This window comes from Scyliorhinus torazame, chromosome 4 (genome assembly GCF_047496885.1).
Source record: "Scyliorhinus torazame isolate Kashiwa2021f chromosome 4, sScyTor2.1, whole genome shotgun sequence".
Taxonomy (NCBI): domain Eukaryota; kingdom Metazoa; phylum Chordata; class Chondrichthyes; order Carcharhiniformes; family Scyliorhinidae; genus Scyliorhinus; species Scyliorhinus torazame.
In genome coordinates, this window is record NC_092710.1 from 124,351,882 (window position 1) to 124,366,374 (window position 14,493).

The 14,493-nt window shown below is 41.6% G+C and overlaps 1 protein-coding gene across 1 annotated transcript in view; it reads left to right on the top strand.

The window, feature by feature from the left end:
- The window catches only part of gclc (glutamate-cysteine ligase, catalytic subunit), a 126,204-nt gene that overhangs the window by 98,654 nt on the left and 13,057 nt on the right, over positions 1 to 14,493 (top strand). Inside the window, exons 13-14 of the mRNA XM_072498585.1 lie at positions 8,779 to 8,860; positions 9,842 to 9,945. Of these exons, the coding sequence (XP_072354686.1) occupies positions 8,779 to 8,860; positions 9,842 to 9,945 (186 nt within the window). The remainder of the gene's footprint in view (positions 1 to 8,778; positions 8,861 to 9,841; positions 9,946 to 14,493) is intronic.

A 14,493-nucleotide genomic window follows, 5' to 3' on the forward strand; every position in this document is an offset into this window, starting at 1 on the left:
TGCAATAACGTCTCCTCCACTTCCTTCAGCGCCTCCCCTTGCTCTCGCACCTCCGCCACTGCGCTCGCCACCTCCGTCCTCACCGGGGAAACCGCCTCCTCCACCAGCACACTCAAACCTCCCTCATCTCCTTCCTCACCGTCTCCATGCATTTCGCAATCTGCGCCAACTGCTTTTCAAATTCCGCAGCCATCACCTTAGTTATTTCTTCAGCCGTAAGCAGTGCGGCCTTCCCTGGTGCTCCAGCCTCCATTTTCCTTGGTGACCCCACGGTGACCTTTCCACTCCCCGACGGACCTTCAGCTGTTTTTTTTTCCGGCCGTTTTCTTGCTCACCCTCGACATTTTTCTTTGGTTTTTTTTCCTCCTGTGTCTTCACTGTGCCTCCTCCGTGCCTTCTCCCTGCTTCTGCCGCCTCCGTGGACCCTGGGACCGGGCTTAAAGCCCCGAAAATGCCGTTCCCGAACGGGAGCCCTCCATTGTGCGGCCGCCTCCCGCCCGCCGTCACCGGAAGTAACTTCAACGGTGTTGATCATAGATCGTATAAAGCATTTTGAGAAAATATTGCTTTCTTTGAAATGTTAATCCCCTATTTCAAAAAAGACATTCATGTAATAAAGAGGATTCAGAGAAAAGTTTTGTGGTGAAGTGTGTTTTTTGGCAAAAATGTTGGAAGGAGATGTGAATAATTGTTTTCTTTGGATGCTTGACAAGCCTGGATCGTGTTCAAATTAAAATTCATTTTCTGAACTGTGAAAGGAGAACTAAGGTGACAAGTTGAAAATTAATGCACATCAAAATTGCAGACCAAAAAGCTTTTTTAAGGATACTGGAATTAGCACCTCTTAAAATTACTGCTCTTAACTCCTTGCTGGGTCTGTTTCAGGTTCAGAACCAAGTTAAAGATTAAGAAAGTACAGATGATCAACTGTTCAGATTTTATTTCATGAAGATAGTATGTTATAGAAAGCAAATGGTGAAGAACGTTTTGGAACCGTTTCCTCAGAAGTTGAAGCGACTTTGGGCAGACTCTGGGTTTTTATCATTCCACATCATTTTGTTTTGTTCTGATCACATAGAACTAAGTTCTAACATATTTATATTATAATTTCTGGGAATGCAATTTCAATGTTCTGTTGGTTTAACGTGAGCCTTCAAAGAAAATAATATTTTTTGGCAAGTTTTCAACTCCCAAGATGTCAATTGTACCAAGCTAAAGGTTTGGGGTCCACTGAATTGAATAGTTTTGGCCATTCAGAACTTTGAATAACCTGAAGTTGGTGGAGAATAGAAATAGGGTGGTCAGCCGTGAATGCATTGGAATAGTTAAGTCTAGAAGTAAGAAAGTATGCAGGAGATGAGCTGAGACAAGGGTGTTATGTTACAGAGGTGGAAAAAGGTGGTTTTCAGACAGTAGGAATCTCAGTCTGATTCACCTTCCAGTTTCCAGTGAGATGGATGGATTCTGACAGAGCAACGGAATCTGTGATTGGGAATGAAGACTATAGTTTGTATCCTCCAATATTTAGTTGAAGGAAATGTCTGCTCATCCGGTACAGGCGGTTAAACAACAGTCGGAACAGATTTAGAAAGTGGAGGGTTTAAGAGACACAGAGGTGATGTAGTACTGTATATCGTCAACATGTATGTGGAAATTGACACAGCCTTTTTGGTTTATATTGCCATGTAGATGAGAAATAAGTGGGGGATAAGCATGGAGCCTTGGGACATAGGTGTAAGTGCCGGAGCAGGAGGAGAAATTATTTCTGGTGATTATTTTGTGTCACGAGGTTCCATTCCCCTGGTTTCTAGAGTCTGCACTCCAGCATCAACTCACAAGCACGACTCTAACTCTTAATGACCCTTAAGCAGAACACCAGCATGCCAAAGGGTGACCTTTGCTCCAGTGGCCTGGAGCAGAGTCACCAACGTTCTGCTGTCTTTTCACTCTCCAGGATTTCCCCCGAGCCCTCACTACTTGTAACCTGTGAACTGTAGTCCATTATTATCTGGAGCCTCGTTCATTTTACACCCTCTATTTGGGACATCTGGTGGTTCTTCCTGACTGTCTTGGACCTCCAACCTTTTATGGGGCCATACTGGGCCCTGTGATGGGGTTTTCACACATTTTTCCACTCCGTTGCACTGCTGTAGGATGGTCAAGCCCTTTAACTGCAGGAGCAGAAACCCAAAATGGAGCATACATGGCCAGGCGCACTGCTACATACTGACGAGGCTTGTTAGGTATCATAGTGCCCAGCCTCCACCCAGAGCCCTTGTTTATTGAGAGGGGAGCACCTGAGGAGAGAGAACAGTTAATAACATGGGAATGGGGAAGGGAGTTGGGTAGCCAGTTCATCAGGGGCAGAGGGGGGGTGGAAGCAGCCGCGGTGCCTGCCTCTGCCCATGAGCACCAGAGGAAGGAATATCATCCTGGCTGACCAATTAAGGGCCGTCCAGCGTGGAACATGCTCATATTGTTACAGAAAACACTTTGCTCATTGAACAATCCAAATGTAGTGATCTTGCCGTTTCATCGATGAAGTTTGCTGCACACACTTATGTTTCAAGCAGGTGATTGCAAAGAATGTTTGAATTCCGTGGTGATTCTTTCAATTTTAACATTTTGGGTTCATAATCAATTATTCCTCTCAACTTCTTTTCTTTAACTTGGTTAAATCACTTTAGACATTCAAACCTTTATATGCTGATATTCCGATAGTCAACCTTTCAAAATGGGGCGATGCGGCTTTGTAGTTACAATACTGATGCAGATCTATCCTAGCAGCATGAAGAACCTGAGGTGTCCTTGTTGGGTGCCACAGATTTGAGTAAAAATAAATAGCCTGGCGCTATCAAGAGAGGACAAAATTGACATTGGTGAATACCGAACTGTTTGGTGAGAGTCATGCCAAAATTATAATTGTGGGTGGCACAGTAGCACAGTGGTTAGCATTCACAGCTCCAGGGTCCCAGGTTCGATTCCCTGGCTTGGGTCACTGTCTGGGGAATCTGCACGTTCTCCCGTGCCTGCATGGGTTTCCTCTGAGTGCTCTGGTTTCCTCCCACAGTCCAAAGATGTGCAGGTTAGGTGAATTGGCTAAGCTAAATTGCCCTTTGTCCAAAAAGGTTAGGGGGTTACTGGATTGTGGGGATCAGGTGGAGGTGTGGGCTTAAGTGAGGGTGCTCTTTCCAAGGACCGGTGCAGACTCGATGGGCTGAATGGCCTCCTTCTGCACTGTAAATTCTATGAAGTAAATTGAGGCTCTTTGCTGTAAATACATCAAACTTATTTGGGCCTTTTATCCCACCTCAGGAATGGTGAAAAAAGGTGAATGCACCTGACTGATTGGCCCGTGCACCAAACCTAACCGCGCACGGGGCCATATAAAATTTGGGATAATTGTATGCATGTTTAATGGGCTTGATTACCCTTTTAGTTATTGGTGGGCACACTTCTGACTCCGCTGCACACTCGCCGACCATCCTATCACACGAGGGTGCCGTGATGTTGGGGCGCACACCCAAAGTCTTCTCACGTGGGTTTGGGTCAGGCGTGCACCCGTTCAAGCTCTAAAATTCTGACCTCGGAATAGGGTCAGCAATGGAGTGTGAGGCGGGTCTCACTGACTAGATGTTAGTGGGGGTAGATATTGAGAGAAGCTCATAATTCAGGGTTGGGGGGGGGGGCGGGGGGGGGGGGGGAGTACACTGCAGGTTGGTTCCAGTGGGCATGGGGAAGGGAGGAATGCAGAAGATTAAGCTGATCTGACGGTCTCGATCTTTGTAGTAATATAGTCCATGAGCTCCTCATACCTATTGTTGGTAAAGGTGGCAAAGGCAGGGGAAAGTGGTTTAAGAAGACATACCTCATGGAATGAGAAGCATTTCTGGAAGATTATCCTGTTTATTGTACCACTGAATCGGCTCCAAAGCATTCTGCCAACTTGTTATAAATTGCTGGAGCACAGAAGGATGTTGATCTCTTGTTCTCACTACTGTTTTGATTTATTAGTGTGAGCAGAGGAGTGCTGTTTGGTAGAGGGCTCTGACAGATCTCCAACAAAGCTCATCAAAAACACAGCAAATTGGAACCTGTTGCAACATCTGTCATAACCATCTGTTAAATAAGTAGTTGCTAATTTAGGCTGAGAGCAAATATGCCAGCCATGACGCTCAAACCTCAAATCTGTAGTGTGTTCTGCCAAATATGAGATTGAAAAAATATTTCCGTATTAACATTTACAATGGATAGTTTTGATTGTATTGAACAGCTCTCATAGTAACTGCTTTTGAATAGGGCAGGTGACTTCAGTCAATGTGAACATTGCATAATAAGTAAACAATCACATTATTACAGCACCCTGCAAGAATTCCAGCTGAAACTATTTTGCAGTGCTCTGTTACACTCCATCACTGCTGGATATTATCAAAAGTGGCATGAATGTCTCCTCTCCATTTAACGTCTCTTTATTTTTCGGTTATTCTTTTAACATCCCATGTTTAATTCATTTTAATATTTACCTTATTTAAAAAGAACTTTGAGTTATCATGAGGCATGTTTAATGCATTGTACACATAAACAATTTAGTTATCAGTTTGTAAAATGGTTTCTTCAGTGCCTATTTGACATTCATGCAGTGAAACGTGCAGAGAACAAAACCTAGGGATACTGAGCATAATTGTAGAAGTGCCCTTATTGCATCTTTAGGAATTGAACCTAGGTTGATCTTAATGGTCCTCATTTCTTGCTAAATTTGAAGTTCATGGGAAAATAATTGACTTGATTCGGGAATTGGCCGGAAACAGGGATAATGGATTATCAGAAATGAGTAGGATGTGACTAGCTGAATGCCAAAGGGATTTGTTTGATCTCAATTGTTCATTGCATTCGTTATCGACCTAGATGATGGGATAGAGATCCACATATCTTTTGTCATCAGCAAACTTGGATAACATTTACATAGTTAATTAAAATGTCGTAAGTCGTTTCAGAAAATAACCAAAAAGTCAAATGTGATGTTGGCCTTCACTTCTGGAGGACTGGAGTACAAACGGATTTATGGGTGGGATTCTCCATTGTGAGTCCAGCTCACTATTGCTGCCAGCGGGAAGGACGAATCCCACCAACGAGAAGGAATGGAGAATCAAAGTCTAGAACTCAGACCATGGCAATATCAGGGCCTGGTTAGACCATAAGTGGACTAATGATCAGCTCTGGGCACTGCACTTTGGGAAGGATATGTCTGCCTTGGAAGGAGTGCAATGTAAATTTGATAGAATAATACCTGGACTCCAAATGTTAAATTATAAGGAGAGGTTACACAAACGCTGAAATAAAAACAAAAATGCTGAAAATACTCCGGTTAGGCAGCATGTCTGGATGGAAAAACGGTTTAAGTTGATTACCTTTATCAGCATTTTCTGCTTTGATATCAGATTTCTAACATTCTGGCTTTCACACACAACCCTGGTTGTCTTTCCTGCTATTTAAATTTGGAAGTCATTTGATCATATTTTTCACAATATTAAGGGGAACACCTGGCTGAGAGACCTTGGACTTGGGGACTTAGCCTAAAATTTAAAGCCGGACGATTTGTGAGTGACGTCAGGAAGTGCTTCTGTATGCACAATTGACTTGGAAGCTTCATCATCCCCAACCTTCATCTGTTGCATGGTATCCCCCCCTCCCCCACCTATCCCTTCAACCAAAAAACACACACAAACAAAGAGAAAATATAAGTTAATCATCTTGGATCCAGATTCAACAATCAGACAAGTTTACTTTGAAACAGGAGAAAGTCCCTGAAATGCAAACTATGGGACCCACTTTTACCAACCGGCCAATCTTCGGGCCCCACGTCAGCCAACCTTCGCGACACCATTTTTGTTTACCTTTAATGCAACATGTGAGCTCGCTTTGTCCTCGCGATCTCACTCCAATCAGGTTCACAGGAGGAAAGGACAATGCGCATGTCAGGTTCTATTGCGCTGTCTTCAACTTTGTGAAGATGGAAATTCCAACTTCACACATGTAGAATGTTGTCAAGGGCAATAGCACTGGATGTTCCTTGGAGATGCTACTCCAGAAGGCTGACAACCTTGTGTGTTTTTAATGTGCTGTCACAGATGGGGCACAGAAGTTTCGTCTCTTCATTTGGAGTCAGCTTTAAATTAATAATCAATTCTGGGGTCTCACGCTCTTTTCATCCACCTCTTTCAAAATCTGAAAGTTCTCCTCTGGTAAATACAAAAACTGTTGATCAACGCAGCCAGATGCAACTGAATAAGGCTGGTAGTCTATTGACAGTCTCCTTACTAACACTGTTTTCTTCGATGTGTCATAGCAGTGTGGGGAACATGTAGTAGTTTTGACTTTATACATGTGCTTGCCAAACTTTCAATTACTTTTGGAAAGCATTTATTTCTTCAGTGCCAAAAGTAATCATCATCCTTCCTTTGCAATTTGTGGTTCAGTTTGTTTAGAATTGAAAAGATGTCTGCAAGGTGAAACATAGTTAGCATCCAACTTTCATTTACTAATACATCTCTGCACATAACACCCATAGGCTTTGCATCCTGATTTGCATTGGCACAATTAACAAAGGCATACCTCAAGAAATCATCTTTATACTACCTTGTTCCTGATTTCAGTTTCTTCTTAATGGGTTGTTCACCAGAGACCCTGGAGCTCTGTACACAGCTCGTGTCAGCGCTGCTTTGTTCTGCCGTGTATTCTCCTGAGCAGCTCTCTCCAGCTGATTCAGTTGTGAGATACTGGCTTGTTGTAACTCTGGATCTCTCTTCCTTATTACAAAACAATCCATCTTCAGTTAGTCACAGTCCTGCTGCTTGCTTGCTGGCAGCTAGAAAATGGAGGAATCTCTCCCCCGCAATTTTGCGGCCAAAGCACGGATGTACAGGGTTAGTGATTGTGCCGGGCGAGTTACCTGCTCTGTGCCACCACTCCTGGCAGGACGATTCCATCATTCGCATTTGAGGACCAGTTGCATTCTCAAATTGAAAGCGGTCACGCTCGTTGGGCGCTTCTACAACCGGGAACGGAGTGACCGATCGCTCTGTGAACCCCCGACACCCGCTCGCCACCCGCAGTTTGAAAAGCCCTGTCCTAGGGCAGTGACATTTGGAGCATACACACATTAAAATGCCAAATTAATTAACATGTGGATACTAGAAAACTGAAATAAAACAAGTAATGCTGGAAAGCAAGCGTGGCAGCATCTGAGAAAGAGTTAACAATTGGGCTTTCAATTCACAGGTTAGTTCCTCATGCAGATTTATTGCAGTTATGTGATCCTCTGTTAATCCTACACAATATACTCCTTGCTGTTCCTACAGAATATACTGCTTGCTGTTCCTACAGGTCATCAGGGTCAAGCATATGAAGGAGATGTTTGCACTTGTCTCCTAATGCATAAGTGTTTAATCTGCATGTATTAATATAATACTCCATTGTGGATAATGCAGTCGAGTTTCTGATTTGGTTGCAATCAGTAATCTAGATGCAAAATTGAGATGTTTGCATATTGCTGAACTTAGTAAAATCTAACATGAGTCCCTAAACTCGGACAATGTTTTCAAACGAATTTTTAAATATTGCTTTAGAAGGTTCTTTGATATATTTACATTGGAACTTGATGCAATTTAAATAATGCAGCCGAAAATGGGTTTAGCACTAATATTAATTTTTAATCAGTGTCTAGTCCAATTTCAAATAACCGAAAAATGATTTTTAGAAACGTTGCACAGGACCATGTACCTTAGTAGTGAGTTAAATTAACATTTAAATGCTTTTAAATTTAAGGCCCACCAGAGGGCACAATTAGCAGAAAGTCAAGTTATTAATTAGGGGCAAGATTTTCGGCAAAGGCTGATCTCAAATGGGAAGAGCAGCATCGTGGCCCCCAATGACAATGGTAGCTTTTTCCACCATATTGTGTGGGATTTGGAAGAAAAGAAGGCAGGTAGGGGTTTGGTAGGCGGCCCATGATTCACCTGCCCCCACCATCAACTCAGCACTTCAAATGATTCGGGTGCCATTTTTAAAGGCTGCCCCAGAGCACAATGAGCATACCCGGAAACATTCTTCGCTCGGGTGCATACCCTGGCATGACACACACACACCCCTACTTTCCATCAGTTGGCCCATAGCCTTGAATATTATGACATTTCCGCCTGATGCACATGGGAATGGAAAATCCCAGCCTAGATCTTGGTTGTGGCCGGATTTGTGGGTGAGGCTGGAATCTAACTCCATGTTTAATTTGGTGTATGACATTACAGAAATCTTTGCACTTAAAATTTTAGTCTTTTGCACTGGTTTGGCCAATTTCAGGTGAATAATGCTGCAAAAAAAATAGCAGGGCCTAGCTGAAGCTCCAAGCCAATATTTTGAATCTGTGAACGAAAACTATATGCTATTCTGTTCTGTTCATTTTCTCTTCCACAATTCAACGAGTTGCTTCGTGATGAATCTGTCCGCAATCAGTGAATCTGCCAATTGTTCCTGAACCATCTAATTTACCTCTCCTTTTTGGGGGGGGGAAATGGCTTTCTAGCTTTTAATAGTTTGGTCTTGTGAAATTGAAGCTTTTTATATGTGAACAGTATTTTGTCCGATGGCAAAGTAGCAAGTTTGTTTGTGCACTTACTTGAAATTATTGATACATTGGAATATTTAAACCATTATTTAAAATCATAATTTGCTTTAAACAGTCCACAAATGTTACAATCTAACATACTATTTTTACTGAACTAGGTGGATGAGAACCTGATCGTGGCTCAAAAGCGTGATGCTGTACGCCAAGGAATGTTCTACTTTAGGAAAGACATTTACAAAGGTATAAATTAAGAATCTTAATCGGTTTCAAGTCAATAATTTAAAGCTTCTACAGAAGTTGCCCCAAATATTTTAGACAGTTTAATATAGGAATATACTGCCTAAAAGTAAGTTACTTGAATATTACGGAAATCAAATTAACTCAAAGCTGCATTACGGGAACTAATGTGGGAATGGAAGGCTGCACATCAAGAAGCCAACTACCTGATCTGTGGCTCTCTTTTTATTTACATACTCATTATTAAAAGATAATGCAACACATATATGCAACTAGAGAGAAAGTTATTATTAAATTCCACCAGTCCCTTTAACTGAAATACCCATTCTATTCATAATATTAGGTAAGAGCAAAACAACCGAGTTGTTCCAGGTTTATAGAAGTAAAACAGACTATATTTTGTAGATTGGATATGCTAAACCTGACTGGCAAAATCTCAAAACTATGCATATTTCCCAATAGTAAGAAAAGCTAGAACCTGAAGGCACAACCTCAGTCTGAAGGGACGATGCTTTTAAAACTGAGATGAGGAGGAATTTCCTCAGCCAGAGTGTGGTGAATCTGTGGTACACTTTGCTGCAGAAGGTTGTGGAAGTGTCTTTAAGACAGAGATAGATAGGTTCTTGATTAATAAGGGGATCGGGGTTATGGGGAGAAGGCAGGAGAAAGGGGATGAGAAACATATCAGCCATGATTGAATGGCAGAGCAGACTCTTGGTCCGATTGGCCTAATTCTGCTCCTATGTCTTATGGCATAATGTGGCATTGCACTCAAACTTTCTCAATCTGTATGGGGTTCTAAGAAACGCAAAACTAAAACAAGGAGCTGTGTGTGGGTGCTTATCTGGTGCTTTAATTTGTCTGCTACTTTGCTTCAATTTGAATAATACTTGAATCTGTCATAAAGCCATATTTATTTTTCAATTGAGGCCAATTATAAAGATGATACATCATATATTTTTAATCATGGCTTTGTCATTCTAGCTGGAAACCCAGTTGTTGATGGCTGTGCTCATGCACAAAATGGCATTGATTTGGACACGGAAGAGTATGCACTAATGAGCATAGACACGATCATTAATGGAAAGGTAAGTGTAAATGCTTCTTGTATCGCTCATCTGTAATTTAGCAAAATTGTGCCATTCAGAAAGTAATTTAAATACAGCTTTCTACCCCGAAACTCAAGCTATGCATGCTTCATAAACTGAGGTAGGTAGTTGATTTCCTGCCCCACCAATCTTCTATAATAACTTTTAGTAAGAAATGAGAGTTTGGTCCAGTATATGGTTCTTACTTCACGCGGGCATGTGGAGGTTGAATTTTATAGAATTTTTAAAGAAAAAGATAGATACCTTTCTAAAGAATAAAGGGATTCGGGGATATGGTGTATGGGCCGGAGAGTGGAGCTGAGTCCACAAAGATTAGCCATGATCTCATTAAATGGCGGAGCAGGCTCGAGGGGCCAGATGGCCTACTCCTGTTCCTTGTTCTTATGTAAGAAAGCTTAAGTAACCTCTCATTTGATCTTGCCAGTACTGTACTGTTTAACCACTCATTGTTTGAACTCCTTGATTGCCTTTTAAGGTTTTCTTGCAAGGCAAAGGACATTTTCTTTTAAGTAGTGCAGTCAAGCGTGTAGATATGTAAGACCTGCTAGGAAAGGAGTATTGCTAATCATAATTCCATTCCCTGAACAAACTCTTGAACTTCACACAGGAATGCAAATAGGATGCAACAAAAGAGTGAAGAGTTCCAACTCCTCCATTTGGAAGAAAAACATTAATCTAAATTCTGAAAAATATATTGTGCAGTGTGAGCATGCTTCTTCGGGAATTAGGAGTTCCTACAGTGAATATTATCCTGAATTCTGCATAGCCCTACGAGTGAAACTAGAAACACTGATTCAACTAGGTATGACAATGGGTGTTGGAGACCTAGCTAAAAACAGCCTAAATCAAAAGATATTTAGAAAGACTTGGAAAAAGAGGAGAAATAGCAATAATGCTAAAACACAACATTACAGTAAAGGTGAGCAGGGAGCAGGAGCACTCTCTGGAGTTATGACACCCTGGGCTAGTCCACGGTCGATTCCAGTCCCACAGGCCCCGGAGTCCCAACAAGTGAATCATATAAAAATTCCCGAAATCTTTTTGGGCCTTGGCTGCCCAATAATTTATAGTTACCAGGTTTTTAAGTTGAAACACAATTATTGTTTATTTATAACAAATAAAGAGGAAATATGCAGTAATTACAACAAAATACAGCCAGCTAACCTTCCTTTTCCAGACCCCACCCTCTACCCACCCACACAAGTCAGACAAACCGGGATGGAAAGGGATAAAATAATAAGGGTCCAGGGCAAAAAGAGTCCTTGCTTTCAATGTTTAATTCTTTAGTTGGCGTTCGCAGCACTCTTGTTTGATCAAAGCCACCGGTGTACAGTTGCCGATGGTCTTCTAACAGAAACATTCACTCAGTACTCACAGGCAGTGGAGAGACACTTCTGGAGAGACACTTTAACCTTTATTAAACTGGCCCTTCAACCCAAAGGTCCACCTTTGAAGATCTTTGAAAGTGGCAACACAATTGGACAAGGTAGTCAAGAAGGCACACGGAATGCTTGCCTTCATTGGACGAGGTATTGAGTATTAAAAACGGGCAAGTCATGCTGCAGTTGTAAGGCCGTACTTGGAATATTGCACACAATTCTGGTTGCCACATTACCAGAAAGATGTGGAAGCTTTGGAGAGGGAGCAGAGGAGGTTTACCAGGAAGTTGCCTGGTCTGGAGTGTGTTAGCTATGTGGGGAGGCTGAATAGACTCTAAACTATTTTCATTAGAATGATGGAGGATGAGAGGTGACCTGATAGAGGTGTACAAGATTATGAGGAGCATGGATAGAGTGGATGGGCAGGCACTCTTTTCCAGGGTGGAGGGGTCAGTCACCAGGGGGCATAGGTTTAAGGTCCGTGGAGCAAAGTTTAGAGAATGTGCGAGGCAGTTTTTTTTTTAACGCAAAAGGGTGGAACGCGTTGCCAGGAGAGATTGTGGAAGCAGATACATTAACGGCGTTCAGAAAGCATTTTGACAAATACATGAAAAGGATGGGTATAGAGGGATATGGCACAAGGAAGTGCTGGCGGCTTTGGCCAAGGCCGGTATCATGACCGGTACAGGCTTAGAGGGCCGAATAGCCTGTTCCTGTGCTGTATTGTTCTTTTGGGTCCACTTTTCTCTCAAGACTCTTTGTCTCGCATCAAACACAGCTTCCAGCCCAAGTTTTAATCTCAATCCTTTGCAGTTTCAATAAAATGACATCCAGTCTTGCTGGAAAGAGAGAAGAGTTCTTACACTGGATTTTTAGAGATAATTCATCAGATCTTTGAGAGAGCTAGAGCTCCTTCATCCAGGCTTCAGAATATAAAGTGAAATGAGCAAACCAGCCTTGTGACTCAAAGCACGTCAGAGGAAAAATATCCAATCACCAACTGGTGCTGGGCAGAATCACAGCCTTCTTCGCCATTCATTGGCCACCAGTCGCTTTAATCAAATCGTTCTGGGCCATTCATTGGCCACCAGCCACGTCAGTCAAACTGAGGCATCACTGACCTCTTCAGTTTGAATTAAAGGCAAAGTCTGCATTAAGGTCACAGGTCTATTAATCATCCGTGGATAAAAATTGTAATTCCAAAAAATATAAACGAAAGGGGAAAACGGGGAACAAACCTGGTTAAAACAGGAGGATCCTTTTAACTGATGGATGCAAGATTCTGGTGGGAGATGTCTACATACCTTTTTGACAGTAGTGATGTAGCCTTTTTGACAGTAGTGATGTAGTAAAAAGATTTATAAATGGACAGATAGAAACATGGTAAATGCAAAGCAGTTAAGGATGTTTTAATTTTCAAAGATTGAGAAATGCAGAATAGCTGAAGTCATCCAGCCAATGAATTTCTATAACGTATCCAGAATAGTTCCCTGAACCAACAAAGGAGCAGGTCATGCTAGATGTTGTGAAGAGTAATGAGCCAGAAGTAATGAATGTGACAGTGAGAGGATCCTGCAAACGGTAACCTGATGGAGTTCAGCATTAAGTTTGAGAACACATACCAATGTTTTACGATAAGTATGGCTGACTTCACCAGAAATAAAAAGTGATCTGAGCACACAAAAGTGAATAAGTGACTGCAGAAAAATGGGAGGCATTTAAACTATTCCATACAAAATAAGACCAATCCAGTCTGTTGAAAGACTAAAAGTTCCACTTCTGCAGTCAATTAATCATGGGCAACATTTGAAAGAAGATTATTATAAAAATAAGGCAAGACTTGACAAATATCAAGAAAAATATTCATTTGGCAAACTGGGAGAAATATAGAAAGTAAAAAAGGGGCATACAAAAAATATTAAAATCTGCAAATAGAATATGCAAAAATATAATGGTAAAAGATCTGGATCCATCAAAAACATGCTCTAATAGTCAACCATGTAATACCATGTTTATTAAATCATTATTTATCTTTTTTTCATGGCAGAAGGAAAGGATAAAATATCAGTGACAGAAGAAAAGCTAAAAATAAATTGAGCAACTTTCTGGATTTAATGAGTGATAGAATGGTAATGAAGAAAATAGTGAGTTAAAATAGATAAACCTCCAGGACCTTGCGGTTTCCACCCTAGGACATTAGAATAAATAGTTAGTTGGAGGAATTGGAGAAGCATTTGTCATAACCTTTCAAAGTCCTCTTGATTTATAAATTGGGCCATTAGATTGGAACTTTGATAATGTCACTCCAGTATTTAAGAAGATTGATGTGGAGATGCCGGCGCTGGACTGGGGTGGACACAGTAAGAAGTCTCACAACACCACGTTAAAGGCCAACAGGTTTTTTTTTAAATCACAAGCTTTCGGAGCACTGCTCCTTTACCTGAATGGGAGAGGAGCCAGATAACTGACTTTATGACAGTTGTGAGGAAGCTACTAGATTCTGTCATGAAAGATAGTGACAGAACATTGGAGCTGATCGGGCACATTAAAACTGACTAATAGAATTGAACTTTTGAGGTTAATAAGATAAATAAGGGAGTGTTAATGGAGTTGTCTATATGGATGTATAAAAGGCATTCAGTAAGGTTCTACATAAGATTATTAATAAAAACAAACAAGTCCGATTTGAAACCTTTTGCTTTTGGGAAGGGAATTGTTTGATTGGGTAGCAGGAGACAGAGTAGATATTGCTTAGGAACTCTGGCTGGATGTGACAAGTGGGAATACCGAGGGATTTGCTTGAGGGCCTCAACCGTTCACCATATTTATAATGGGTTGCTTGAAGGAATAGAATTGTTTGGATAAGTTTGCAAATTACCCTTTTCTGAAGAGACTGTGTAAGTATTACAGATTGGAGCAGGAGGTTGAAAAGGGATATTAACTGTGCCAAGACAAGGGCAATGGAGTTCATTGTGGGTAAGTGAGGTGATCCACTTTGTCATGATCTGCACATCGTGATTTATTAAGGGCAACGGGTGATTTGCTGGGCTCCCTGAGCACCTAACACACCTGTCCTCACCCCCAAAGAACTGACTCATCCTTGTCCCGGTCATGTGTGCCCTGTGCAGCACCTTAAACTGTATAAGGC